Genomic DNA, 24,675 nt, shown 5'->3' with positions numbered 1-24,675 from the left:
CTATTAAGAAGTTCGCATTAGCTGAATAAACACGTTTTTAGGCAGAGTGAGTAACCTCGAAGCGATGGCTCTCAACTCGTCATATGTTGTTGTGTCATGGAATTATCCGGAATCCCCCAACGGAGAAATCACCAAATATCAACTCACCGTCGAAAATCCCGAAGGCGAAGAAGTTGCAGATGTTGTCTTCAATCCACAGAAGGTAGATTTTTAATGTAAACTTTACATTAACCTTGTTGTCAATGTAAACACTACTACGTATCAGCAAATTACCCACGTATTGCGCATAGGCAATATGATGCCGAATTCCTGATACCATTTTAATTACAGAACGTCAACCCGTTCAAGTGCATATTCGACATTGCTTCCCGTGAGGCAATTACTCGCCTGCTCTTCAGACACGCAAGCGCCATTGACGTGATCCCTTCCCCTTTGAACGAAGACAATGACGTCATTCTGACGTCACCTCCTTCCGGTAGCGGTCAGGTCCAAAGCGATATCACAAAAGAACTGCAACAGCTCACAGAGGTACAGCAGTGGGTTAACACCTCAACGGTATCTGTTGACGTCATGGTGACGTCACAGGGTTCGGGATCAGGGGTGTTGCCTCAAGAAACTACTGACGTAAGTGAGGAAGAAGGTGAGAGTGCTGACGATCCGGAAAACAGAGGAACAGGTAAGTTTTTTTTTATTCAATAGATCAGACTTTTCGACGTTCCAAAGGATATTAGAACGATTTCGCTTTTCGCGCAACACTTGAACTTATTTAGCCTTGTTACTAAATGCATTCCATCCTTTGTACACCAAATATAAATTTATTTGTAGACTTATCGGACGTTTTCCGGAGAAAACGACGCTCTTTGGTTGGCAGTGCTCAGGTTTGTCAAGCAACAACTATACAACAACTATGTATTGAGCAAGTCCTGGGTTGAACTGGCATAAATTCCAAATACTGTTAATCAGTATAGAGTTACGGCGAGGGTCTAAAAACAATTAATTTCTCATCACTGTAACTGATGCCCAGCTAACGATGCCACATAATTTTGTGTTATTTTAAGTAGACAATGAAAGTCCAGATAACCAATCTTACCGAGACACAAGAAAGTTAAAATGACTCTTTGTTCATGAGGGTTTGTTTGTGTCACCTCACCCAAACCACAATTATCTTTAGGGAACATTCGAACAACTATGCCCGGTTCAATATACAGTGGACGGACTGGAACCCTACACCGTTTATAACGTCACAGTGAGGGTATGGACCGCTGTTGGTGAGGGTGAAATAGCGCGGACGCAGGTCAGGACCAAGCAGGAACCCCCAGAAGGCCCCCCGACCAATATCCATCCCCCTATGATTGGTTCACGAAGTGTGACGTTTTCTTGGTCTCCCCCTGATAAGCCGAATGGGATTCCATCTTACACGTTGACGCTGTATCGTGTTGGTAAGTTGTAACTTAGAAGTTTGACAACATCACCTAAAACTATAATGAGGTTTGAAGGTAAGGCAGCATGTCTCGCAATTAATTGTGGCTAATAGTGAAGTTCCTTACATGGTTTTGTATATCATGTAATTGGTCACGTGCCCGTATATACGCTTGTCGGCAGATTCCCAAACTTCCTTCGACACCGATGAGGAGAGTCTGCAAATAGATGATTTGAAACCGTACAGCAAATACGCCGTAACTGTGCGCGCTAGCACTGCGGAAGGCAATGGACCAGAATCTCCTTTAGAATATTTCATTACTGCTCAAGGAGGTACTTAACAAAAACTTGAAGATAAAATTCGCGCAGGACTTGTTTTGTCACAAAAACAACAAGTTTAAAAAAAAAATTGTATTTCCTAACTCAAAAATGATGTGTTGTCGGATGAGCTTTTGTGTTTATTTATGTCTGGCAGCGCCAGAAATAAACCATTATTATCTTATTTAATTTGTTTACTTTTTAACAACAAATTTAGAATTTGTCATTTATACGCACCGAACCAAAAGTTCTTGTATATTCGTGCAATAAATAGTCCAGGGGTTCGAAAATACTTTTTACCGCGACCCACAAACATATTCTTAATGTCTACAAGAGCATAACATCCGCAGTTTCTCTGCCAATCGTTTCTGCTTGTGACTAACTCAACACAACGTACCGGTGACGTAAGAAGTGATTTGCAATGGTAGTAAGGAAACACACTTTGTACATAGAAACTTGTGTAATTTTTCGCACAGGAGTTCCTGACAAAGGGTGTCCTTATATGTACATTTTCCACGTGATTAGAAACGAATAGTCTCGCGCCCAACTGTTTTTCGACCCATACCATAGATTTCCAGTTAATATCCTATATCTAAAACGTCCACACATTTCTATACAACCTTGTGTTACGTATATTTATATATAATGTAACGCAGAGCCGGAGTCGGTTGGAAACATTTCGATGGAGGCAGATGGACCTAGGTCTATGCTCTTCACCTGGACCCCTCCCATGGTCCCACACGGTCTCATCCAAAGATACATTTTCGAGCTTACGGACCATTCGGATGGATCGATTAATTCGACAGACATCGATGACTTTGTCGACGTAAGCGCGTTGCACAATGGTTAATCCTTGTATAGAAAAACATATGTGATATTCGGGTTGAACCAACGATTGCTTTGTGATTCACAGAACGTATTATTTATTTGTGCTTTAGTGGTAGCGGTGGGCACCTTAGAAACGGATATAGTAGTTTATTTTACCAAAGCAAGTTGGTGTAATTATTGGTTTAGACTTAGTAGGGTTACCCAGTTGCTGCTTTCAATTCTCCTGCAATAATCCTCACTCTAACCGCAGCCGGATGCAGAGGCCTCTATACTGGATGAAGTTGAGCAAAGGAGCAAGTCAGACCAGCTTGGACCCCTCATCACTCACCCTTCCCAAACCCCGGTATCCCACAAGATTACAGACAAATTAAAACCATTTAACACCTACACGGCATCCATAACCGCCGAAACGACCGGCGGCAAAGGTCACCCTAGGTCAGTGACCTTTCGCACTCATGAGTCGTTCCCAGGTAGTCCTCCGGTCAACCTGGCATACTCCAACCTGACCTCTACCTCGGTGAACATCACGTGGGGCGCTCCTCGGGTCCCCAACGGGGTTATTATCGGTTACACTGTGTACATATCTCATAAAACTATGAGGACAAAATACGTCAGGAAACAGTACGCGATTGTTGGGAATTTGAAGAAGTACACGAGATATGAGGTATGTAATCTTTCTACACAAAACTTATCAAGTTCAAAGGCGTTACCTTTGTCCAACCAAAGATTTTAAATGTTTGCGACTTCAAAAATAGTGCATAACGAGGATCATGTAGTCTTTACCAAAAGCGAGCGCTAACGCGAAGTTCATTTTACCCACAGACATTCGTCTCTGCACACACAGAAGTTGGAGAGGGAATGTCAACTTTCAAGATCCCAATTCACACAGATGAGGATGTCCCGGATGATGCTCCGAGCAACGTGACATACAGAAACATATCCTCCACCGTAATCCACCTTACGTGGTTTCCTCCTGCCATCACCAATGGAATCGTGCGCGCTTACACAGTTTACTACACCAACACCAGTGGAACATACTCGGCCACGAGGTATGTCGGCTATTTTTATTGGTTTGCTGGAACTGCGTTTGTTGTTATTACCTATTGTTTTTTTGTTTCCTCCACCGTTAAATATGAATATGCTTTTCCTTATTTATTTGGTGACTAGGTTAAATGGAAACATGAATTATTATGGTCGTTAAACGTTAGGTGGTATAATGTAGCAGTTGGTCCATGTACGCATTTCAGGTAAATCACGAAAAGATTTTGCAATAGTTATTTTGTTGGTTTTTTGTGACCAGTTTTGTCTTACCATTTCATTTTGGTTCCTTCTAGTAACGAAACAAGTTTATATCTGGAGCATCTGCAAACGTATGGTAAATATGACGTGAGCATTTCGTCTAACACAAGCAAAGGGGAAAGCCAAGTGCGAAGTCATCTTCTACATGTACGCACCATGGAAGGACAACCAGCCACACCACCATACGACCTTGCCTACGTCAATCAAACGTCACGCAGTGTGCGCATGACGTGGCTGGCTCCGATGGTACCCAACGGTATTATACAGTACTATAACGTAACGGTGTCGCCTCTGGATGGATCGAGTGGGCAGAGAAATTTCAGGTACCGTCTGCTTCACGGAACAAACCTTTTCCACTTATGACTAAAACTTCTTTGTGAGCAGCTTTTCCACTGAAAACGCCAAACCAGAGGCGATGGTCGAGCTTCTGCGACCCCACAGTGCATACATGGTTTCGGTGAGGGCCAACACAAAATACGGCGATGGCGAAAAGGAATCCGATCCAATGACCATCTACACAAAAGAGGATGGTGCGTAAAGTAGTTTAGCACGATTTGCAAACATTCAGCCAAACATATTATAAATAGTTCTGCAATAATTTTGGATATTTAGGAACACTATTAACGGATTTACTCACAATTCTATAAATGAATCCTGCTGTGCATTAAATAAATAATTCATGTCAATGTTTCCAACAATATGGGCCAGTGTAATAAAGCTCAGAATTTTGGATAGTTTGAAAGAATATTTTTGCATATTTTAGTCCCTGGAAATCATCCGTCTCTTTTTGAGACTGAAACTACTTCCACCACCGTCGACTTCTCCTTCGGACCACCAGTCACACCTAACGGGATTGTTCGTTCCTACACATTACGCTACTATCCATTAGGTAGGCCCATTCAAAAACATACTTAAAAAACAATTTAAACTGTATTATTTGATACTGGTTGCCCATATACCACCTTGTGCGTGGTCAAAATTATCAATTTCAAAATATAAAATATTATAAACCCTATGTTTGATTTCGTAAAGTAAATATTTCATAGTTAAAGAAATAAGAAAGAGGCGAAAGTTATGAAGGTCGGTCTGTTTGTGTGAAATCGGTCTAAAATAGTGCTTCTCAACCTGTTCCCTATGCATGTTTTTTTTTGTGGAATACAGTTTGTGGTCCCTCTCGTTAGCTTCGTTGCGCTTTGTTCGTTTTATTGTTTAAAATATGTTTCCTGTGGTCTACTGGCTGAGAAAAACTTATCTACATAAACAAAAGAGCTTGGAAAAATGACGAAACGGGGGGCCCAAATTCTAATCCGGAAGATAACATTATTGGGATCTGTTTCAGGCAATCAATCTTCAGAGGAAACGATTTTTTTGGACGGAGACGAAACGTCGACTCGCGTAAAGGATCTGATGATGTACACTTCTTACAATTTTTCACTAACCGCTTCGACATCAGTTGGTGAAGGGCCAATGAAAAGCATTGTTTTGCGCACAGATGAAGATGGTATGAACAGTTTGGCAGTGGTCCATACAATATTTCTAATACGTAAACACGACGCTTTAGCGGTAAAACATGTTTATTTTCTTGTTCTCATGCAACCTCAGCGACGCCCCAAAAAAGCACAAATCGAACAAAACAGAACAATGTTATTTTTTCAGTGCATTTTGCTTGTAGAAATAGGCACCGATTCTATAAGATCAGAACGAACTATGAAGATAAACAGTTAACGACATAGCAAAATTTGAAACCCTAATTTTGTGCAGAACCGTCATCTCCGCCGTATGACATCACCTACCGTCAGGTTAATTCCACAGTTACAGATATCATCTTGGAGTGGAAGGCACCGGTCAAACCGAATGGAGTTATTGTGAACTATGATGTAATTTACAGGTACAACAAAACTTCAATCCTAATTCTTTTATCGCGTTTAAACTAACTGGGTTGTGGAACAGTTTTTTTCCTAAAAAACTACTCCAATACATCAAGTGGTGTGGTATCGATGTTAATGCATAGAGTTGTGCGTAAGAACGGCGCATAGTTTTCCCCAGTTAAAACCACCAAATATAAAGAAACTTTCGACAAATGAATATCCCTTTGTTGTATTACAGAGAAATCGATTCGGACAGCACCCCGATCACGATCAAATCGCCTGTCCCTCGAATCACTCTCAACAATTTGCAGAAATTCACACAGTACGAGGTGCAGGTTGTGCCCTACACACGTGTGGGTTCGGGAAACCAGATAAGCGTTCCTCAGCGCTTTGAGACTTTGGAGGATGGTACGTATTACGCTATTGTTATGTGTTGTTGCGAGCTTTCGAGTAGTGATAATGTGATTGCTATTCCAGACCCCGAAGACCCGCCTCGAGATGTCAAGGTTGAGCCCAGATCTTCTACGTCGCTGCGCGTTACCTGGCAACCGCCGTTGACTCCCAATGGCAGAATTCAATACTACACGGTTTATTACGTTGAAGTAGATGGAGAGGAGAAGACAGCTGAAGTAAGCACAATAATATAAACGTTTAGTGCAAAAACACCCAAGTTGATCTAGAGACTTTCTCCAGAGAGTTTTCCTGATTGCAGTTTAATACAGGCGGCATGCCAACCTCTGTATTTAACCTCTGTATGCTTCTGGTAGGTCAGAAACTCGGAAGAAACTATCATCACTAACCTGAAGAAGTGGACCGAGTATGACGTCAGGGTGACGGCCAGCACTGCGCTGGGTGACGGCGAGCAATATAGCGACATCGTGCGGGCTCGTACCTCGGAAGACGGTAAGCAAATAACACTCTCTTATGGCTGCAATCAAAGTCGGCTTACTCTCCTCTTCCAAACCTTTCCTTTGCATGACTTTGCTCACATCAAACACCTATGGTCGCTTTAAACTGTCCTAACAAACCGTAGTGGCTCGTCATCGGTGTTTGGCTGGGGCAGATTTACTTAAATCTTCTCCATACGCGCTGTGCGTGTGTTTTTAAACCCAGTTCCGGGAGCGGTATCAGATCTGTTGTGTAACGCTACCGACGCATGGCATGTATCCGTCAAGTGGTCGAACCCGGTTGACCCGAATGGAGTGATCACTGGATATTCGTTGACGGTGTCCGATCCCAACTCGGAAAGCAACAAACGTGTTTTACTGCTGCCCTCACAGTGGTTGCACGTGTTCCAAGACCTGACACCGCATACAGAGTATAAGATTGTGGTCTCAGCGACGACTTCTGCAGGCGAAGGTGTTGGGACAGAATGTTATGTGTGGACCCACGAGTCTGGTGAGAGTTGAAATTGTTCACAAATGCGTTTTCTTTTCTTTGATAGGTTTTTATGTTAGTGCTAGAAGTTTGGGGAGAAATCTTTCGCCCACAATATCACAGCAATTATGAACAATCGCAATTATATTATGGTATTAGTTACTTTAAACTTTTTTAGTGCCCAGTTCTCCTTTGGACGGTTATGTGGTAAAAGAACAGCAAACCAACGTCACCATCACGTGGCGGGAACCGGACCAACCGAACGGCGTCATCCTGGGTTATCGACTTCAATGTGAACGCCGGGGACAAATGACCCCGCAGAGATGTGATTTCGCGGCAGAAATTGTTGATGCGGTGGTTCGGGTCGTGGTATACGGACTCCAGAAAAATTCCGAATACTTTATACGAGCGCTTGCATTCACGGCGGTGGGCGACGGGCCGTGGTCGGACCAGGTTGTGGCCTTCACGCTTCCGGGAGGTAAGTGGTGACGTCATCGGTGCACTAACCAATCGCATTTTCTTCTTGCTGACCCACATCTGCATGTAGCTGGTAGCGTTACAGTAATATGTCAAGCGCAGAGTTTTACACGTTACGGAGCATGATGACGCCCCGTGACCGGTTTGTGTTCGCTATATGACAGACGTCACAATAATGTCATCGAAGGTTTTCTTGTACCGTTTTTTACTATTATTAAATGTGACAGGTTTTCACTTGGTTCGTATTAACCCGCTCAGCTAATATCCCCTCTTTGCTAATATATCTAAGTATTCAATGTCTTACACATAAAAGAATAATTATCAGACCAATATATTTGTCTCCAATCGTTTTAAATCGTAAGTTTTTGTAACAGTGCCAGATCATGCGGTTGTTAATCTCGCCGCCGGAGCTGAGAGTTCAACGTCTGTGTCGGTAAATTGGAATGCTCATCTTCCATTGACCGGTTCGACCTTTTTCCGAGTTGTTATCCGACGTATGGAAGACCAAGTGCAAATGGGTGTCGAAAAGAATCTCTCCGACGAAGCTGCTGTTTTTTCGCGATTGATGGTAAATCGCACACTTGTAAATTTTTTCCTACAAGCGGCAAAGAGTAGACACTGGTCTGTTGAAAACTAATGATGATAAAGTAAAATGTTAACCAGTATTCTCTACCGTCAAAAAAACTTTCATCCCAAGCAGTTTTATACAGCTGACACCTAACGTAGATGATTCTTGCTACCAAGTATATACGCCTACATGGCACATTAATATTACGTTTTTTTTTTTCTCGTCTGTCTGTAAGACTTACACTATCCTGTTATTGAAACACTTGGACTCACAACAAAATTATCCAGCCCTTTATTTTAGCCTCATACGACATATGAGGTGGAGGTGACCCCTTTCGTATCTGAAGTTAAAGGGTTCGGACCCAAAGGTGTTGTGACCATCACAACCCACCAGGACAAACCTGCTACACCAGTACAATATCTACACTACCAAAATCTGACTTCCACGTCAGTTGTTCTTCTGTGGAATCCGCCTTCCCGGCCAAACGGGTTGATAACAAAGTACTCGGTACGAGTGGAAGGTCTTCCAGAATCCTTCACTAACGGTAAGCAACAAATGTGATGCAGACTTTCGCTGCAGGCAGAACGAACTTGCTTAAAAAGGTTTCTTGGTTTCTGGAAGTTCCTTGAATATCCTTGAATATTTTTAAACGTTTCAATACGAATTTCTTGCAGGTAATGAAACGATGCTAGCCGTTGGCGGTTTGGGAAAGTATCAAAATTACTCCGCCACCGTGATCAGTTTTACTCATGTTGGAGCAGGTCCAGAGGCCAGCGTTCGATTCCAAACAGCTCAAGATGTTCCCAGTGATGCTCCCAGCAATGTTATGGTGAGCTCCATTTCGTCGAACTTATTTTTCCATTTCGTCGAACTTTAAAATTGATGGATTCAAATTCACGCTAACCTGTTTGTTTATATTTTATAAACCGTTATCGCGAAACAATCGTTTTGTTTTTGTTCACATAATGCGAAGAAGTTCCCAAAATTTTTGCTCAACCTTTACATTTTCTTCTAAAAGGTGCAACCGTCTGCCCTGAGTGCTGTAATCACGTGGGATCCTCCGACTGTTCCAAACGGCATCGTCACCAACTACAGTTTGTCGTACAGAAAGATTCAAAATGTTCAAACACCATTTAGTCACGTGACAGTAGTCTCGAGGCAGCGCGAATTACGTGACCTTGAACCGTTCACCTTGTACGAAATGTCGGTGGAAGCTTTGACTGTAGCTGGGCCCGGGCCCAAAGCTTGGTCGACATTTACAACTTCCGAACATGGTAATAATTAAATGCTATTACGCATCATCGTTTTGGTTGAGTGGTCGTGGTCTTGTAGAGGCCAATATTCGCATTAGTTCAGGCACTGATTATTATGGCTCTTTTGTTTTGATATGAAAAATTGCAAACAAACGAATACTAAAATAAACAGAAAACTAAAGGGCCAAAACATGCCAAAACGATTCGCTTTTCTTCCAGTGCCTTCGATGCCGACAAAACTACAGTGTACAATAATTAACGAGTCATCAATCGATGTAAAATGGAATTCACCTGCAAAACCAAACGGCATTGTGACCCACTACATAATCAGCTATCAGGTCCCAGACAAGCAACAATCATTTGAACCCATCTCCGTCAACAGTGTTAAACTTGGAGCAACTTTAATAAACCTTACGGCTTACACTGAATATGATATTGAGGTGTTTGCAAGCACTAGTGCGGGAACCGGGAACCCTGCCGTCTGTCGTCGTCGTACTGGTGAAGGATGTAAGTATTGGATACGTTTATTTGGCCTCAAAACTGATTGAAAGTTAAAATGTTGGCGTTTTGTTACATAAGCTGAGGAATTTATGTGATTTGTAGGTGGTTTACTTACGTGGTTATTTTAAACGCTAAATATGTGTATAACGTTTTCCCTTCCTGGGCTGCATTTCATCTCGATTATCTGAAAAAAATACTACAATAAAACCATAGATGGCACTACATCATTTGATCCCAAACCCTGATACAACCTCACTAGGCTTTTTCCTCAAAATTGGTGACCCCGAATGTTGCACACAAATACATACCAACAATATCTAACAAACTTCGCTGTGGACTAATTCATGTATCGTTACATAATAGTTGTCCACTGCTTTGCAGACCCTCATCCCCCTGAAGGTGTAATGGTTCCCAATTTTACCGATACAACTATATTTGTTAGCTGGAGAGAACCGATTCGTAGTTACGGTATTTTGAGCAATTATATCTTAACATATTGGCCGCCCGACGGCTGCGAAGAAAACAAAGGAGAACAACAAGTTGGTGAAGCATCACTTGAGGTATGTATATCTGCATTTGCCTTATCCAGTCAGTGGACAGTTCTATGCATGCATGTCTATCGTTCCAAAATTAATTGAGAATCGCTCTATTGTTCCAACAAATAATTACAACAAAATTATTCTAATCCCTAACATAATTTACTTAACATTTTAACATTTTTGCAGTGCTCTGTAAAAACTGGTCTAGAGAAATCGTATCGACTCCGCTCCTTGCGGAAATTCACCCAATACTCGTTCACGCTCGCCGCCCGAAACGGCAAAGGCGTGGGGGAGGCTACGTCACCTGCGATGACGCAACGAACTAACGTGGGAGGTGGGGGGTAGCTGTAGAATTCACCATATCGTAGACGTTTTCATCATTCCACGGCTTGCTCTTATGTTTCGGAATGATATTCTCCTTTCGTATCATTCTCTGTTTATTTAGCCTTTCTGCTTATCGGTGTTTAATACAAAGCATTGACAACTTTGTGCTTTAAAAGGCATTCCAAGCCTTGAAGTACATAACGTTTGGCTTCAAAACGAGTGTTAAGAATCGTTTGTACTCTACGATGGCAATTCGTGAGCATGTGCTTTCAGTTCCCGACGACCCGGCAAGAAACGTCCAGGCGGTGGCGCTATCGTCCACGTCAGTGAATGTTACATGGTCGAGGCCGTCGACCCTCGCCGGAATAACTCGATACAAAGTTGCAGTGGTGAACTCTGCGACCGGAAAGGTACGTAAAGTTTGTTGCATTTGTTGTATTGAAAGCTTTGGCACGAAGATAATAAATACACGTCGCTTTTTGGCACGTTTAAAAGTAAATGTAACTAGCGGTTAATCAGCGCCAAACAAATAAATATAAAACAGTTAGGGAGCTACTAACCGCGAGCAAACAGTAAATATCATCACAAATGATAAGTTATAGCAGTCAGAGCGGGTTAGTGTGAATGTAACTGCAGCGTGTTGTACAAGCTCTATACGCGAACTCAAGCAAAATCTGTACTCCACAATCGATTGTATTAACACCATATGGAAAGGTCTAAAAATCACAGTATAAACAGCACGTTTCTGATTAAACTTTGCGCGAGACGCATACAAACGTAACCAGTAATTTCCTGCAACCCACAGGGCATATTTGGTACCGCGAAACACAGGAGGGAACTTTGTTTCCTATAAAACAATTCATTGCAGATGTTTTAGCAAACAAACGATAGTCGTCAATGGCAGTTTTACATAGCGGTAAAAGTACGCGACAACATAATTTTACAGCTCCTTTAAACACGGCAAGTGTTGGAGTTGATAGCAGCAGTTTTTGTAGAGATAATCGATTTTGGAACGAAAACAGGTTTGTCGCATGTATCTGCATGCCTTATAAAGCTGCTTTAAGCAGACCAAGGCGGGAAAGTGAGGAGTAGCGTGATCCACCACACCACGGCTACAAAACAGCACCTGCGAATGGAGCCTTCACACGTCGAGCGGCCCAGTAGTCCGTCAAAGCCTACCCAACCAAAACTTGGAGGTGCCGAGTTTCGCAGTTCGTCTAACGCTTCGTTCGAGAGACCTTGGAACAGCCGCGCGCCGTTGCAATAATCGTTCACGCAGCAGGACTTGCACTGGCTGATTCTGGCGCTCCAGTCGCAGTATTCCGGACCGTTGGCGTCCTTTCGCTGGCCCGCGGTGCTTCGTGCTGGGGCCCGCAATTGGCGTTCTCCGGCGCATTTCTGGGCGTCGAGAGGCCCACAGCCGCGGAAATAGACCGACTGGGGGTCCGGACTCACTTCAATTGTCTCGATTGTCTGAAAGAGATTTGTAAATTGTGGCAAAATGACTTGAGAATTTCATATTTAGTGACACAATTCGCTTGGCACCGAGCAGAAAAAGTTTCGTATGAACGTGTCGCCTTGTTTAAAAGATTGATCGGAGAGTTTGGTTGATCCTTTCAAACATGGCAATCCAAATCAGCAATTGGAACTTTACGCGTAATATGCTATTGCTAGATGGACCTACTCAGAATGACAGGCGAAATTGGGTATTAGTGAAAACATCACAGAAACACAAGTTGCTGTTTTGATAAACATTGAAAGTAACGGCAAATGGCTTCAAATAATAAATTATCTAACTTATGTCAAAGGTAGCTGGGCTTGAAAAAAATAGGTTTTAGGTACGCAATATCCGTTTTTTGTGAGAAACCGAACTGGGCCACTACGTCGTAATCGGAAATAGCTTGTTGTATTTTTTTGTAATCAGAGACAAAGTTATTTGATACGAAACTCGTTTCTGAATGCTGACAACGTAATTTGATACACGTACCCAGCAAACGTCGCCGTAGTCGCACTGTAGCGCAGCACTGCGGCCTGTTAGTCGAGGACTGGCGCATTGCGTTCCAGAGCAAGCGAAACACTTCGGGCCCGTACGGGCAACGGTTTTGATTGTGTTGATAGATTCCAGCGCCAACTGAGGCTGCTTTTGTAATCTTCCTGCTTTGTCAGTGTCGCTTTTGTTGGTATTTTTTACGTCGATCCAAATTCCTTCTGGTCCGAACGGGACGTAATGTACACCCACACCTGTATAAACACAATGTACATATAAGTATAAACAACAAAGCCATTGATGTTTTTAGTGAGCTACATACAGATGGGCACCGTTATCACCTAATAGGTCTCAGTGCAGCTTTGGTGACTAAATAGCCAAGCGACTTCCACTTTGTGATGACAAAACAGTCGCCGGGAGGTACCGAACTAGGTGCAACCCGCCGGAAATAAACTAAGGCGGAAACATTACGGCCAAGCAAAAATAACGTCGGGCCTCGCGTTACAAAACCAAAGGGGTCTGGTGTACTTTTAGCACCACACCTAATATCGCAGCTATCCCTGGCACTGCAAACCTGAAACTTCACACAAATGTTAAATGACACAATACGAGTTACCATGCAAAAAATGACGTCATCACCTATGACGTAACGAAATTTACAAGACTTCGAAGTTTTCCTCTCTATACGCGCTACGCCCGTCAACGAACTGCAATAGCATACTCCGTAAGGTACAACAGATGAGACCTATTAGGTCAGAAATGTGGCCCTGTCTGCAGCTCACCAAAAAAGTGCATTTAAGTACTATACATTGGCATTGTTTACACATTTCTCGTCTAGTTTCTGTTGAAGTAAGCATCAATAAAGTTTTTTTAGGTTTGTAACTCACCTTCAGTTTGCAGCGGTGTGACTACAGACAGAGTGGAAACGAAAAACAGACACAGTTTGTTTAACATTTTTCTACCTTACAACAAGCAGGTTTTGCCTGAAAAAGAAAAACTTGTATGTACACGACTGCAAACTATAGTAGTACTCCCAATCAAACCAATGGGTTCCGATTTAACACAGAATCCATAGGCGTTATTGTTCGCTAACAATGTTCATGATAAACAATAATGCCTTGCTTCGGCTCTTTCGATATGCTGTTTTGTTTCTGTTTTCACTGACTTCCTATACGTATAACTCCACTTCTCAGTAGGATCCATGTTCTTCCTGTAAAAATAGTAGAAGAAAACCCAACTCGCTGCGTTACAATTTAGCACCCGGAAAGGAGCGCTGAAAGGCCTTACTGGCACACAACCGCCAATATCTATTGTTGTCAACAGCCTTCAATGCAGTGAATACCAGCTGGTCGTTGTTGCTGCCATATGCGACAGAGCTGATTTCAGCTTTGGTTGGGTCAATTCCAGCAGTGGCGTTCGATACGCCGCTGTGAAATTAGACCTGGGTCGCCTTCTGCAGCGAGGGATATGTTGCCGCGGCGTTGAGAAGCATTGTATCGATTGACTTGCCGGCCGGCGTACGATTGCCTGCCAATCAAAAGCATTGTCTTTGGGTGTTTTATTAGAGCACTGTTGGCAAATACAAAAATGTTTGCGCTTTTACTCCGTCTTCCCCTATAACTCGGTTCAAAATATTATGTTGCTCGTTGGCGGTGCACAACGTATTACGGACGACGTGGTGAAATACGACCACAACACCTATTGACAAAGAACTGTACAATGTTGCTATAGAAGGACATACCGTTGTAGCTTGCGGCAATGCGTACGCAACATACATTGATATATAATCAATTGCTTCCATTTAATGTCTGATATAACTGCGAACCTTCATGCACATGACGCATTTACACCAAAGCAGTCGTTTTCCAGCACGTGCAAATCCGTAATACGATTAAAACTGGACGGGGATTGGGTTTTCAATAAGCCCGTTTCCGTCCTAATTCGTGGCTCGTCAACACCAACATGGAAAAACTTGTTCATTCGACGCTTGTACTGACCGGCAAAGTGGTTGTCAGCGGTTTCTTGTACGAGGCAGTGGCCAATATGGACTCTATATTGATTTTATTCATATGTTTTGGACTTCAAGTAGCTAAAATGGAAGCATGGGTGCTAGCAAACGTAGGTTTTTGTTTGTGTGTGTTTGTATTTAGATTCAGGTTAGTTTATTGACAACGGAAATTTATCTCGTAATGTTTTGTAGCGCATAGAAATGTCGTACAAAATTACGTCATCTGCGCTTTGGAGCGGTAGCGGCCAATCCCACAGTTACACTGGTCCAATTCAACAATCGATATCACGTGACACGATGCACCTGCGTCACAGGAATGCTTACGTAATAGTTCTGACACAAAATCGACTTTTACTCAGATCACAGAAAGTCCCATTTTGGCGCCTGACGTACGAGATCACGTGATCGGAGGATTGGAAGAATACAGCACGTACAATGTCACCGTTACTGTGGCAACAACAAAAGGCGAGCTTTCAAGTTCGGCAGTTCAGGTCGAAACGCATGAGGGCAGTGAGTAACTTTTTTATGTGGTTTAGTTTATCTACGATTTTGATGTGACGCACATACTTTTCATGCTTATCAAATAATTTTGATTTTATTGCGATGGTATTGTTTGTGTAAACTGTAAAGTATACTTGTAGCCTATTTGTTTAAGTTGACCGGAGGTAAATGTGCACCCATTTAACTAAGCCCGTTCGGCAAAAACAAAATCACCGCCATTGGTGTCAGTGCGACGCTCAACTATTTCAGTTTATGTATAAAACATGTAAAACTCCACAGTGGTTCGTCGTCTCTGTTGTTCGGTACCTAGTATAGGGTACCCTGCAGATCGACGTTGACCGAAAGGTACCACAAAGTGGAGGCTAGTGTGCCTGCTAGTGTGACAGCTAGCACAGTGCCACTCAACAGCTGCACTGATGAGACCTTACAGGTCGAAACAGTGCGTGTACACACCCTGTCTGCGGCTATGTAAAACTTGATTCAACAAAAATCCCAACATTTCAGTACCATCCGACAGCCCAGTGGACGTAAAGGTGGTTGTTGTCATGGGCAACTCGTCGGCAGCAAAGGTCCTGTTCCGATCGCCCCGTGACCCAAATGGACAGCTTACCCTTTATACGATCCAATACCGCATCGTCAACGTAAGTGCTCTCTGTCCCTCTTTACGCCGCTACATCCTGCGATTAATGTCAAAAATTCCCGGCAGATTGTTGATCAATTTCAATACTCTTCTGAATCGATTTTCGGCGGTTTGTTGCGAACACGTGGACATTTTCTCAGTAGTGTTTTTGTCAAATGCTGTACTTTCAGGAATATGGCCTTAAGACCAACGTATTGGGTTTATATTCAAATACGATCGATAGAGCCATACGTGACGCGTAAAATGTTATGTTGGAAAATTAAAAAGTACTGTAAATGATATATATTTGAATCTATTTGAATAAGAAACTGGCGATGCTTTTGGTAACTTACATAAGCGAAATCAATTTTTATAAAAAATCTGTTGACGTAAATCAGCACACAATGAAACTTCGACACCTAGCAAGATAAACGAAACTATATATCCTCATAAAAACGCACTTGACAAAACGAACCATTGCTTCAGACCCAAGATGTCGTGAGTCTGGATGTTCCCACGTCAAATCTCTCGGAGCCGCTTACGCCAAAGGAGTCTTATTCCTGGCCAGTGGTCGGTTTGCTTGGAGGAAGGTCCTACACGTTTAGGGTGCGCGCAGCAACCGCGGTTGGCCCTGGAATATGGTCGGATTGGACGGCACCCGTAGTTCTTCCAATAACAGGTAACTGGTTCAACAGTTTGTATGGTTGGTATATAATGTGGTGTTATAGTTAGTACATGTAAATGTGCGCAGTTGTGCTTGCCACGGTTAGCTCGCAGTTGTGCTTGGCCGTATGGTGGAGTAATTTGACGTGCTCAAGTCTTTTTTTATATTTAAATTAAACTAAGTCCAGATCAGAACCTAACTTGCGAGTTTTGTAATAAAGTATGTGTTTTGCATCACAAACATGAGGAACAAGCAGAAACTTTTTCCGTTTATTTGCATCGCTAAGAAGGTTTAAATCACCCCCTTTAGACACGAGTTAACGACCATTAAACTTTCGAGTTGCCGCTGAACCCAATCGGCTTAGATTGCGTCATCAATATTGATTGCACTTAGCAATTGCTAGCCAAGGGGTGTCCTCAAAAGCGCGATTAATATTAAATGCCATGTTTTCGGTACACGTAGCCAGTTAATAAATCATGTTTTCGTTATTGAATCTCATTCGCAACGAAATTGCGTTGTATGCCTGCGACGTATTTGCGGTTTCGCCAATTTTGTGGCAAAAATAGAATGCGCCATATGCTCGTCTGTTAACGAAATTTAAATGACATTTTTACCTAATTCGTCCAAGACAAGACTTGTTTTGGCCACAAGGCACAGACAGCTTTCACCTTCTACAGCAAACCTTCCTTGTGTTTGAACTCTGTCACCATCTACACTAATGAGACCTTAGGTCGAAATATTGAGTGTACTGTCTGCATCTTACTGGTCGATGACATCTCTACATGATACAAATTCTCACGCAGTACATTATATCATTCGAATGCACTAACGCGCATCGAAGACGCATCCACTCACAAACTTTATTTTCCTTTCATACAGCATTGACTTACGTCTGCCTGTTCATTTCTTTTTAGCCGCCCCAGTCCCTGATCGTATTCCTGTCTTTGCCATCGGCGTTTCCGAGTCGGGAGGTCAGACGAATTCCCGGACTTCCACCTCCTTCACAGTTAAGAGCCCTTGTGTGTTTTCTGACGAGAACGGACCTCTGGCAAGCATCAGTGTGATCGTGGCTGAGGATGGATGTAAGTCGGCACTTTAGGTCTAATTGGGAGGGCCCGAGTGTGGCGCATTTGTAGTTAGTGTGTGTTTTGCGGACGTACAATGCCACAAACCAGGGCTTTGTCTAAAGTACGCGTTATGTGCTTGTTACGTGGCATTGTACAGCAGCAAGAGTGTTAATACATTGAAATGTCAAGAGTTCCAATACAAAACTAACCCAGTCCCTGAAAAATTACTCCTTGTCTACGAAATTCCCACCAACTTTTTAGACCAAATGTTTCAATTCAATACATTGACATGGCACGGGCATTAGCATAAACCCCTGTCCGCAATTTTGTCGAATTTCGATGGGAATCTCCGATTATTTCAAATACTTTTGCAATGCAGCTGACCTCGAAAAGGAACCTACCGACTGGTACGAGGCCATGACCCTTGACCCTGTTCCTCCGTACAAGGTTATTTTCTCAACCAACCCAACCGCTGACTGTCCAAGCTCGGTCGGAATTGCAGCACTGGCCAACCAAGGTAACTCTTAGACTTCAAGATAGACAATATTTTATTGCAACAAACATTAGGAATACACCGAAATTTCGGTTTGCCGAATTTATTCGGCCGAAACTTAAAATTTTTGCAGAAACTTTTTACTGGATGCAACGCTAATACGCGAAGTTCAGTATTGATTAGAATCATTGTTCAAACTGTACGAATGTGTTCTTTTTATTTGTTTTTTGTCACCGAAATGATGAAAATCAACCTTAAGCAGTTGGTCCAGCGATCGAGGTTATTCTTTAAGTGCCAATATAAGGCTAGACGATAGAATTCGACCCAATCCAGCACATGTTTTGTTTAAATTTAGTGCGTTTAAAGGGATGGATACCGAAATTAGTTAATTTATTCGGCAACTTTTGTCGAAAATCGGTTTCGGCTGAATAAAATAATTGCCGTTTCGGTGCATCACTAATAAAAATGCCTTTGGCATAGAAATAAGTCTTGTGTAACGCTTGCCGAAAATGTAAAACTGCGTGAAACGATAATGGTCGCGCAGATCGGAAGAACAAAACTTGTGTTTGTATGTTTGCAGCCCCGACCCGTAGAAGAAGATCTGTAGAAGATGGACAAGATGAGGGTTTCGTTGTAGGAGGCGACAATACGTGTGACGAAAGTAAAAAGTCTTTCTGCAATGGACCCCTGAAGACGAATACCGAATACAGGTAAAAAGTGGGACATTAGAAAACGTGTGATGTGAATTGGAAAAATACTACTACACCGGGTCACAAAGTTTTCACCAAACTTGATCAACATATAAGTGTAAAACAGAAATCTGTGCGAATTTTAATGGTTTAGTATGAACAGGGCAACCACCTGTTATTTTTGGTCATATATTTGAGTTGAAATACTACACTAAATCGCACTGATTTCTGTGTTACATAAGCTTATATCTGGATCAAGTTTGGCGAAAACTTTGCGACCCGTTGTAAAAGTATCTTCCTAAAATTGTTGGGATGAAGGTCTTGTAAAACCGCTTTGGTTGTTGCGCAACAGAGTGAAATATCGAGCCGAGACCACCACTGGCGCCATAACTGACACCGTGTATTCCGAAGCAATCCGAACAGATCCGAGTTTCCTGGAGGCGAATTTCACATTGATAGTCGGAGTTGCAGCCGCTGTTGGAGCTTTTCTGTTCATTCTGATCATTTCGGTGGTCATCATCAGGTAGACGCACAACTGTTCCTATTATAGAGACAGCCCTCTCCTGCGAATTCATGTTTTTTTTTTATTTGCTTGTGTTGGTTTTAGCTGACCACAGAGGTTGAAGAAAGCAATGCGTTTTAAATATAATAAAGTTAGACTGAAATGATTCAATAATTTTAAAATATTCGGCACAGCACAAAAAGCGTGATCTTTTAGCATGTCTGAAATCATAGTCTTTTAGGACGTATTAAGTGATATAGGAACGTAATAATTGCTCAGATAAGAAAAGAAACATATTCGGCGGATATATTTAGTTGCGGAATTTAAATTATTCAATCCCTTAAGTTTTAAAAAGTTTTTGCTTTCCAACGATCATGTAATTCCATTTGCAAAATATTTGCAGGCGTCGATTGCGGAACAAATCCAAAGGTGGTGATTCGGAGTTTGTTGCGATGCCGGGAAACTCCCCGCGTAAAGGTGTCCCAGTCGAGGAATCGCTGGAGAAGTTCAAAGGTCCAATTACCGAAAGCTCTGCTCACTCTAACATGGCTTTCGTTCTCGAACCATCGCGCGACGACAAGGTGTCAGAGGTCGCGGTTTGCAGGTATGCTTAATTTTTACCGTTTTAGCGCGGTATCTTTAGATCCTTGCAATTAGACCCATGTTGGTATAGCTTGGTCAAAACTATGAGCTACTCTCGCTTCAGCATATCATGCTGGTGACAAATGTTCGCTGGTAATTGTGGGCCAAAAAGCTTTGTGGTGTTAAATTTTGGTCAAACGTCACGTCTGTATTCTATTCTCAAGTAAGGTTCTATTTATCATATACCCGGTCATGTATGGGTGATGGTTTCATTCCCAATGCTTCCTTAAACCCCTCGTATTGCTTCATGCCATGCAAATTGCCCCTTCCCATAACCCACACATTCACCCAACCTTCGCTCATCGAACCTTGCTTTCGGCCTCGCCAAAGAGCCGAGCCGCAGAGTCGTCCCAGCGCGAGGGCAGGCGACGGTAGCGCGGTGACGACAGTGGCAACGGTGAAGTCGGAGATTCGAGACGTTTCTTTTCGCAGGCCGGTGGGCAAGGTGGACTTTGCCGGCCACATAACCCGTCTCAGCATGAACAAGAACAAGGGGTTCAGCGGAGAGTTCGACGACATTCGTGGCCTGCCTGTCGCAGGGACTACGATGGCAGCCGACAAACAGTTCAACCGTGCCAAGAATCGACACGCCAAACTGGTGCCATGTAAGTGTATTTCTCGTTTTTGTTTGTCATAGCGATTAGCCATTCTCTATATACCTTTCCTTTTGTATTAATTTGTAACCACGTGTTGGTTGTATTTGCTTTCTGTCGTTAGTGAATATTGTCTTAGTTTCCCTTATTTTTGCTAATACTTTTATATGTACATGTTTTTCGCCTTCATTTCCTCTCTTGTATTTTGTCGAAGATTCTGTCTCGTTGTGGTCGATTTCTTTGAAATATTTTTATTTACTATTTCGGCATTGCTAACAATTATAATTGTGTTGTGCATTCTTAAGTTGACCACAGTCGCGTAAAGCTGGAGGCAATCCCCGCCATCGAGGGATCCGACTACATCAATGCCAGCTACGTTCCCGTGAGTACACGTAACGTGCGCTACACCAGCACAACCTTAAACTCAATGTGTTTTCAACGTAGGGTCCCCAGTCGGCCGATCAGTTCATTGTGACGCAAACACCGCTCGAACACACGCGGAAGGACTTCTGGCGATTGGTTTGGGAAACTGGAACAGGAACGATCGTGATGCTTTGCAGCAGTTCTGAGGAAGGGAAGGTAATAAATGGACTGCGAAAAATCCGGGCCCTTGCTAATGTAATCCCAAGCGAAGTTAAGAATGGAAAGACCCCGTTTGGATTCGTTTAGCTCAGCTCGTCGGGGTCACCAGAACAACACGCTTTGGTCTATAATTGGGCATTACATATTTGCTGTTTGAACACTACTTTTGATTTCTATTTTTACCCCAAGATTCCTGGCCTTTATTTTGATGTATTTTAATATTTTGCATGTTTGGAATTATTACGCAACACAAGCATTTTTTGCTCAAAAATACAGTAATATTAATCATCCAATTGCCTTGGAAAAATACACACGTATTTTTTTAGAAGAAAAGTGTTGATTATTGGCCAACTAGACAAACTGAATACTACGGCAATCTGGCAGTGCAGATGACACACGAGGACACCCAGCTTGATTGGGTCATCCGGCAATTCTCAATTACAATGGTAAACACCAATTGCAAAAATTCTGGCACCTTTTTAATTTGAACAATGTGTATTTGGAGTAATATTGTAACCTTTCAGAGAGACAAAGTACGTCATCTCACTCAGTTTCAACTGATGACGTGGCCCGTGCACGAACAATCGGATAATGCTCAAACAGTGCTCCGGTTTGTGCAAACTGTCAGAGCCAACCGAAAACCAAAGAGCACGCCAATCGTTGTCATGTGCACGTGAGTGTAAAAACAACTTCTTTTTGCACTAAAAGTAGACACGGTCTTCAATGAAAAAGTTAGAATATTGAACATCAAGGTTGTAACTCTTGAGTATTTTGCACTTAAGTATCCACAATATCTATTATGTCATGGATTTAACAAAAAACAACCAGTTGTATTTGGTTAATTACAAATAATAAGACAACATAAGAGTTTGGTTTATACAGGAGTGGTTCTGGACGATCTGGTGTCTTCGTGTGTTTGGACAGGATGCTTGAAAACTTGTCCAGCAAGTCGCAAGTGGACGTTTTTGGAAACGTAGCTGCACTTAGAAGATACAGACCCTACATGGTTCAGACTTTGGTAACGCATAATAACATTATTAGCGCAAGCAAAGTTAGCAACCCGACACAACTTTGGGCGATTGGGTTTACAGACTTTGTTCTTTCTACTTGCAGAGCGAGTACATCCTTATTCACCGGTGTGTATGGGAGGCCGCTAACCAGAAAGTTATTGGGGAAGAGCAAGTCAGGCGGCCACCCACAGGTATTTACACTGAGATATTCATCTGGCTCAGATCCTCACAGGACAAAACGCGTTTTTAATTTGATCAAATTTTGGTTTCTGAAAGTTTTTTGGCAACACAACTTAATCACGCTCCTAAACTGTCTCCAACCAAAAGATACAAATCTTTTGCAAATGTATTAAAATAAATAAAAATTACTGATGAATTAAAAACGCTGCGATCGAAGTTTTTCTATATATGTGAGTGTCGATCGATATTTTGACTTACACAAAACTTTTCAATCCGTTCAACGCAAAAAAGTTACCCAGTATTTCAACCACAACACTGAACAATAAAATATCTATGTTGATTTTCAGGTGATGGTCTCGAAGAAACTGTGTTTTAAATTCACTGCATTGTGGCCTTTTTAGTAAACTGAACTTTTTTTGTGAAAAGTGTGTGATAGGTCCTCATCACGTTTACACACACGCTGTGCTCAGGATGATACTTTTATAAGGTTTTCTCGGACCTTTTCAGATTTCAGTAAATCACGTTTGAACTCGATCACTAGTAAGAACGTGACCTGGTAATGTACGAAAAAGGAAAACCATCGTCCTGTCTTACTTGTAAATGAATATCCTCCTCATTGTGTAACTTTTTGTACATAAAACCGAGTAGAAGTAAAATGGTTTGAAACACTTTTTAAAGCTAGTTGTGTGATAGTGCTTGCGTGGTGTGACGACGGATACACCAAGAATCCCCATTTAGTGAGTTATTGAACTTCCACTGTCCTTAGCATCTCGGGTCTGATTTCCAAGTAGAATAATAGGTCTTTCTATACTGCGACAGAACAAACAGAAATGCGCGCGACGCTAAACTTTATTATAATACACAAGCACTTGCACACCCAAACATAATTAGATGGTGACTTGCAACAACACAAACAAGTGCGATGGGCGGCTTCCTCATCATAACACAACATCACACAGCCTTTCAACAATATATTGCACTGAAATCGCGCGAAGGGGAGCGGCAAAATGGGCTCGGAAACCGCGAGAAGCGAATATCTACAGCTTGGCTCTGCTTCGCTAAAGGATGGGTACCTGGGTTAGTTGGGGATCGTTTATGTACACGGAAATAGCTACTGCACTTCGAACATATGGAACTTGTTAAAAGGAAGCCGCCAGCCTCTCGGCACATTTGCCAGCCTAGCGCCGCGTGCGTTTTGATGATGCAGAGACTACGCATAATGGAAAGTACTGCTTTGTACAGGGAGAGATTCGGAATGGTGATCAGAATACAGTGGACTGACAAACACGTAGAGTGTGTTATAAAGTCATGGATTAATGCACTCTGGTCGCAATGTGGCTACAGTGAAGACGAGAAACACGAACTGTGGGGTTACGGGACAACGTGCAAAACAAGAGGGTACGCTCCCTTTGGCTATTCGGCATCGTAGGGGTGGCGTGTCGTTAAATAAGTAATACATAGAGTGTGTAATAACATCGATGCTACTTTAAAGCTACGAAAAAAGTAGAACAAAGTTTCGTTCTGCGGAAGCAAGGTGTGAATTTTTAGGCAAAACCCACGAGCGCAGGTTTTCTGTCCAATTTCTGTGAGTTTGGTTTTTGGGATAAAATTATGGCTCAACAACGGGTTTCCAAAATATAATCAAAGGCTTCCGCAGTACGGGCAGTAATCGTGGTCGTTGGGGTAAAAAAGGGGGTCCGCCGTCGTTTTTGTTATCAAGGGTCGATGTTTATCTAGTTTATGATCTCAGAATCCGGAGCGAAATCGCGTCGGAAGGAGGCGAAAGGATCATACTCGCAATACGCGCATGCGCACGAGGCGATATACGGTATCACGTGAACCGACTTGACGCCGCCTGGGCACTCAAGCGTGACATTGCGATGTTCGACTTCCGATGGTTTGCAACAATGGCAGTTGGTCTGCGAAAAGATGGATCGTTAAAAAAATTGTTTTTAGCAAGGAATCTAATCACATTTAATGGTTTGGTCGTGTCTGATTTCGCACGAATGCCATAAACTTCCAAAATATATCAAACTTTATAAAACTTAACAACGTTATTAAAACAAAAGCAAAACGATAAGCAAGTTAACTGAAATATGCTATTACACAATGAAAACTTTAGCTGACAAATAGAGTCGTCATAAACCAGAGACAATATCAGTTCTAGGTTTCTCACCTGAATGAAGGGTGCTTCCGCCATGAGAGTGACATTGGACTTGCACTCTCCGAGGCAAGCTGTCAGTGGCACCTCACCCTGACTCACACAATCGCCAACACGAACCGTCCTTGACATCACAACTGGGGCGCACGTCGGTACCGGTTTCGGGCGTTCAACTGAAATCAAAACGCAGTTGGATTTGCAACATT

At 42.5% G+C, this 24,675-nt stretch overlaps 3 protein-coding genes across 3 annotated transcripts in view; 1 reads left to right on the top strand and 2 right to left on the bottom strand.

Moving 5' to 3' along the window:
• The first annotated feature begins 64 nt into the window (after positions 1–64).
• LOC145897847 (phosphatidylinositol phosphatase PTPRQ-like) lies at positions 65–22,791 on the top strand. The gene is made up of 42 exons (XM_082986301.1): positions 65–202; positions 331–676; positions 826–878; positions 1,172–1,439; positions 1,603–1,752; positions 2,394–2,563; positions 2,816–3,229; positions 3,388–3,614; positions 3,900–4,187; positions 4,249–4,394; positions 4,628–4,753; positions 5,204–5,365; positions 5,626–5,752; positions 5,971–6,140; positions 6,210–6,361; positions 6,500–6,635; positions 6,846–7,130; positions 7,288–7,587; positions 7,961–8,154; positions 8,455–8,698; positions 8,829–8,983; positions 9,173–9,428; positions 9,627–9,914; positions 10,290–10,468; positions 10,634–10,781; positions 11,045–11,181; positions 15,126–15,276; positions 15,772–15,908; positions 16,373–16,565; positions 17,465–17,632; positions 17,997–18,134; positions 18,691–18,820; positions 19,152–19,322; positions 19,705–19,905; positions 20,274–20,548; positions 20,842–20,918; positions 20,981–21,115; positions 21,445–21,564; positions 21,643–21,791; positions 22,001–22,136; positions 22,232–22,319; positions 22,656–22,791. The coding sequence occupies exons 1-42, from the start codon at positions 65–67 to the stop codon at positions 22,682–22,684; spliced, it is 7,557 nt and encodes a 2,518-aa protein (XP_082842427.1). The 3' UTR covers positions 22,685–22,791.
• Positions 11,831–13,712, bottom strand: LOC145899706 (uncharacterized). The gene is made up of 3 exons (XM_082988601.1): positions 13,646–13,712; positions 12,759–13,012; positions 11,831–12,244 (listed from the first exon to the last, which is right to left on the bottom strand). The coding sequence occupies exons 1-3, from the start codon at positions 13,710–13,712 to the stop codon at positions 11,831–11,833; spliced, it is 735 nt and encodes a 244-aa protein (XP_082844727.1).
• A 348-nt stretch (positions 22,792–23,139) lies between the features above and the next one.
• The window catches only part of LOC145897028 (uncharacterized), a 54,499-nt gene continuing 52,963 nt past the window's right edge, over positions 23,140–24,675 (bottom strand). The window contains 2 exon segments of the mRNA XM_082985185.1: positions 23,140–24,227; positions 24,485–24,642. Of these exon segments, the coding sequence (XP_082841311.1) occupies positions 24,042–24,227; positions 24,485–24,642 (344 nt within the window). The 3' untranslated portion in view covers positions 23,140–24,041.

The sequence above is a fragment of the Ascidia mentula genome, chromosome 4 (assembly GCF_947561715.1).
Source record: "Ascidia mentula chromosome 4, kaAscMent1.1, whole genome shotgun sequence".
NCBI lineage: Eukaryota > Metazoa > Chordata > Ascidiacea > Phlebobranchia > Ascidiidae > Ascidia > Ascidia mentula.
The sequence above is the reverse complement of the archived record's forward strand: the minus strand, read 5'-3'. Positions and strand labels throughout refer to the sequence as shown.

Bases quoted from the DNA above. Each gene is read 5' to 3' on its own strand.
- LOC145897847 (XM_082986301.1), top strand. From the start codon at position 65: ATGGCTCTCAACTCGTCATATGTTGTTGTGTCATGGAATTATCCGGAA. The intron at 8,984-9,172 runs GTGAGCTCCATT...TTCTTCTAAAAG, and splicing joins ATGCTCCCAGCAATGTTATG to GTGCAACCGTCTGCCCTGAG. The intron at 22,137-22,231 runs GTAACGCATAAT...TTCTACTTGCAG, and splicing joins CCTACATGGTTCAGACTTTG to AGCGAGTACATCCTTATTCA.
- LOC145899706 (XM_082988601.1), bottom strand. From the start codon at position 13,712: ATGTTAAACAAACTGTGTCTGTTTTTCGTTTCCACTCTGTCTGTAGTC. The intron at 13,013-13,645 runs GTGAGTTACAAA...GTGTTTATACAG, and splicing joins CACACCGCTGCAAACTGAAG to GTGTGGGTGTACATTACGTC. The intron at 12,245-12,758 runs GTACGTGTATCA...AATCTCTTTCAG, and splicing joins ACTACGGCGACGTTTGCTGG to ACAATCGAGACAATTGAAGT.